At 37.8% G+C, this 4,448-nt stretch overlaps 1 protein-coding gene across 2 annotated transcripts in view; it reads left to right on the top strand.

Moving 5' to 3' along the window:
• Nucleotides 1-4,448, top strand: part of LOC107704060 (gephyrin-like) — a 325,183-nt gene that overhangs the window by 279,854 nt on the left and 40,881 nt on the right. For both annotated transcript variants that reach the window (XM_016506903.1, XM_016506902.1), the window contains exons 5-8: nt 993-1,050; nt 1,374-1,466; nt 2,851-2,945; nt 3,698-3,764. In XM_016506903.1, the coding sequence (XP_016362389.1) occupies nt 993-1,050; nt 1,374-1,466; nt 2,851-2,945; nt 3,698-3,764 (313 nt within the window). The remainder of the gene's footprint in view (nt 1-992; nt 1,051-1,373; nt 1,467-2,850; nt 2,946-3,697; nt 3,765-4,448) is intronic.

The raw sequence follows: 4,448 nt of genomic DNA, 5'->3' as shown, positions 1-4,448 counted from the left end.
GTGAACCCAATAACACTCAAGGGTTACCGTGTTTTACCTGACAGGTGTTACTGTTGCTCTGTTATTGAAGAGTATCTCTAATAGAATAAACCATGTATTTAAATGGAAACAAAAATTACTGCAATGAAAGAACAATTTCAATGTATAATATAGATCCATCTATATAAAATATGTGTTTTTTTTATTCTCTATATATTCTATTATTAATTCATGTTTATTATATAAGGAGAACAGAGATCATCAAAGTAAAATATATAAAGTAGTATAAAATAATTTAATATTAATTTTCATGTAATGGGGCAGCTGAAGAAAAAGCTAAACTAATATAGAATTATAATTCTTAATTAAGTATTATTCAAATTATAATTTACATTTAATAATCAGTTTTAATTTTACCAATCTGGACTTTTGTATTTATTTTTTATTTTTTTTTATCATTAAAGACATATCTTTTTTTACATTAAAAAAAAAACATGTCTTTAATGATAAATAAATAATAAAAATGAATTCGCACTTTATACACTATATGTAATTGTAAATGCAAATATATATATATATATATATGTGTGTGTATATTGCATTTACAATTACATATAGTTTGTAAAGTGCTAATTAAAATGGAGTTGCAATGGTTGCAATTTTCCATCAAATTCATTTCGAAAGTTTCCTAAAAATAACACACGCAAAAAGGGGGAAAAAAGAGCGAGAAAAATATATTTTTTACAAAAAAGATACCTTACATAAGACCTGTCTGCTGCTCTACACCTCCTGCCTCAAGTGCTTTTCTCCTCCTCTCTCTCTCTCTCTCTCTCTCTCTCACACACACACACACACACACACACACACACCCCGTCTCTCTCTGTTTGTCCTAATTCTTGATTTGGCCACAGGATGGCACCATGCAATAGAAATAAAAGCTTGATTTCTACAAACACATTGTCTTTATGGTCCTAAAGATTTTCTTCTAATACTGACGTGATCTTGTTTTTCAGGCTTGGAGGAACTATCTCCGCTTACAAAATTGTCCCTGATGAAATTGATGAGATCAAGGTACGGTAACAGGAAAATAAAATGGTTTTATCAACAGTTGATGTAATAATGATATATAGCAGCCTAAAAAAAACACACCACTGTTTAAAAGATTGGTGTCAGTACGATTTTTTTTTAAGAAATTAATACTTTTTTCAGTGAGAACACACTGAATTGATCAAAAGTGATAGTAAAGACATTTATAATGTAAAAAAATATTTTTAAATGGTAATAATATTTCACAATTTTTACAGTTTTACTATATTTTTGATTAAATAAGCCTTCGATGAGCATAAGAGACATGCGAGTGTTTGCTGACATTTATTTCTTTTTGTTTGGTTCAGGAGACTCTGATTGACTGGTGTGATGAGAAAGAGTTGAACCTGATTTTGACCACCGGTGGCACTGGCTTCGCTCCTCGGGATGTCACGCCTGAGGTCGGTCCTGCACCACATATGTGTGTGTGGAGAGTGAGATGTGTGTTCCTGCCTAAAATATTCTCTTACAGTCCTCAATAAAAAACTCCAAAAACTCTGACCATAAGCCAAACTGAATCATCTGCCATCACTAGAGCACTTCCAGTGCTCACACTGGTCCAGATCAGATCTCAGCTTTCAACAGCTCTCAGATGCCTGATCTCGCCTCATCTCGGCTTTATTTATGTGCCATATTCTCATCCAAACGTCCTGAGATGAGCTCTGATGTCACACCAGTGAGATAGATAGATAGATAGATAGATAGATAGACAGACAGACAGATAGATAGATAGATAGATAGATAGATAGATAGATAGATAGATAGATAGATGGATGGATAGATGAATAGATGGATGAATGGATTGACAGAGGGAAGGACGAATGGATGGATGTAAGGACAAATGGACTGATGGACAGATGAATGGATGGATGGACTGATAGATACTCAGACAGATGGGCAGATGGATGAATGAACTGACGGATGGATGGATGGACAGACTGATAGATAGAAATGGATGGATGGATGGATTGACGGACGGACGGACAGACAGACAGACAGATGGATGGATGGATGGATGGATGGATGGATGGATGAGCAGATGAATGGATGGAGCTTCATGTGTGTTGTGGCCAATTCAGTTCAAATTTAGTTCAAGATGCGCTTTGAAACATCTTAAATTATTAGTTATTGTCTTCTCCAGTTCTGCCATCATTTATAAAATGAGAATCATGCAAAATAGAAGCTTTAGTGGTCTCGGATTTTGGACTATTTCTCTGCAAAAGGAGACTCTGGGACTCTCTGTCTTTCACACACTCTCTCTTGCTCATCCCATGAGTCTCATCAATTCTCCTCTTTTGATGTTTTCCCTCGTTCTTCTCTAATGATATTTGAAGTGTCACTCACGCACACAGATGATTATTTTGTGCAGTGAGTCATACAGTAGGATCATCCAGGGTTTTAATGTGACCAGCCTCTGTTGATCTGTGACATTCCTGTCAAGCTTCTCTCCCAGAGGAACATGGTATCGCTCAGAGGTTGCTCTTCAATAGCTCAGAAGACACAATGGAGTTCTTAGTAATATTTCATTTCACGAAATATATAAATAAGACCGCTGTTGACATACAATAAGTGTATAGTGCTCTAAAATGAAAGTGGATAGCAGCTCAGATCATTCATGAAAAATGTTCATATCGAGATCTCTGACTTTTGATTGCAAACTTTGGTATCTTGGCACATTTGAACACAGTTTGAGACACCTTCATTTAATCTCAGCAGGTCTAGACAAATCTGAGACATTAAAGAGACATAATTTCTTTCTCTCTCTCATTATGTCTGTATGTCCAGGCCACTAAAGAGGTGATCGAGCGGGAAGCTCCAGGGATGTCTCTGGCCATGCTGGTGGGCTCTCTGAATGTCACTCCTCTGGGAATGCTCTCCAGGTCTCACTTCAACATGTCCTCAACATGCTCATCTCAGTGTAGAAGATATTTGACTTTCATTCATAATTATACTCACTAGTATACTCAGAGAAAACTGATCCCAGATCAGCCTCTCAATCAAAGACACTGACTTCATTGAAATCAGACTTTCATTGGCTCGACGTACATAAGCTTCCAGTAGAGAAATATAACAGCTAGATATAGACTTATAGGAACATTTTTAAGAATATAATAATGCAAATATCAGAATTTTATGGAAGCCTGTTTCTGCCATGGAAGAAAAAAATCAAAAAGGTAATTGCAATTTTTTACAATTTACAATTGTTTCCTGTTTGCCTGCATATAATAATAATTATAATCAATATGTATACACTACTGTTAAAAGCTAAAAGTACTGTTAAAGTACTGTTTAATTTTTTCATTGTTTTTGAAAGAAGTCTCCTATACTCAAATACAATAAAATATACAAAAATACACTAAAAACTTTAAATATTGTGAAATATTATTACAAATTAAAATATCTGATTTCCACTGTAATATTTTGTAAAATGTAATTTATTGCTGTGATGTAAATCTGAATTTTCAGCATCATCACTCCCGTCTTCAGTGTCACATGATCCTTCAGAAAGCATTGTCACATGATCCTTCAGAAAGCATTCTAATATGCTGATTTGCTGCTCAATTAACATTTCTGATTTTTATCAATGTTGAAATTAGTCTCTTTTGAATTGTCTTGATTTGTGTGTGTACAGACCCGTGTGTGGTATCCGAGGGAAAACTCTCATCATAAATTTGCCGGGCAGTAAAAAAGGTTCACAGGTAAGAAATTTTTTTTTCTTTTATTAAGTCTGTGGTTAGTCTTATGTCTCAGTACTGGTCTGCCAGTATGTACTCCATTAGCCAAAACTTTTAATGTAGTACTTCTAGTAATCCAATTCATACACAATAAATGATAAATGGGAGTGCTCCTTCATTCCTTCCTCCCCGAGTGACCGTGACAGAACAGCAGACCCTAACGGAAAGTAAGCAGCGCCTTTCCCCCCCGTTTTTAAAAGTGTTTTGTTTTCCCGTTCGTTTCTCCCCGTTCATATGGAGGAATAAGCGAGGTTAATCGCTGTGGATCAGGCGAGCCCCGACCCGATTGTCTACTTGAGGGCGTTCGTGCCGCTCGCCCTCGCCCTCGCCAACTCGCTCGAGGGGGAAACCTTCGTGACGCTGTTCCGGATCGGGATTACTTACCATCGCCCCACGGAGCTCCCAGACACCACCAATCTCAACTGGAAGGAGGCAGTCATCCGGTGTCTGGAGAGCCTCCGATCCCGATCCCGATCCGGGACCCCTCCGCCGGCCGTTCCTCAGTCAAGCCTGCCGGCCGCAGCTTTCTCCAGCCCGCCGGCCGTTCCTAAGTCTAGTTCCGAAGTTCCTGTGGCAAGCCCGCCGGCCGTTTCTGTGGCAAGCCCGCTCCTGTCCCCGAGTTTAGCCCAGTGAGGGCTCCTGTCCCCG

The sequence above is a fragment of the Sinocyclocheilus anshuiensis genome, unplaced genomic scaffold (assembly GCF_001515605.1).
Source record: "Sinocyclocheilus anshuiensis isolate Anshui unplaced genomic scaffold, SAMN03320099.WGS_v1.1 scaffold534, whole genome shotgun sequence".
Taxonomy (NCBI): domain Eukaryota; kingdom Metazoa; phylum Chordata; class Actinopteri; order Cypriniformes; family Cyprinidae; genus Sinocyclocheilus; species Sinocyclocheilus anshuiensis.
Note: the sequence above shows the minus strand (reverse complement) of the source record. Positions and strands in the feature narration are given on the sequence as shown.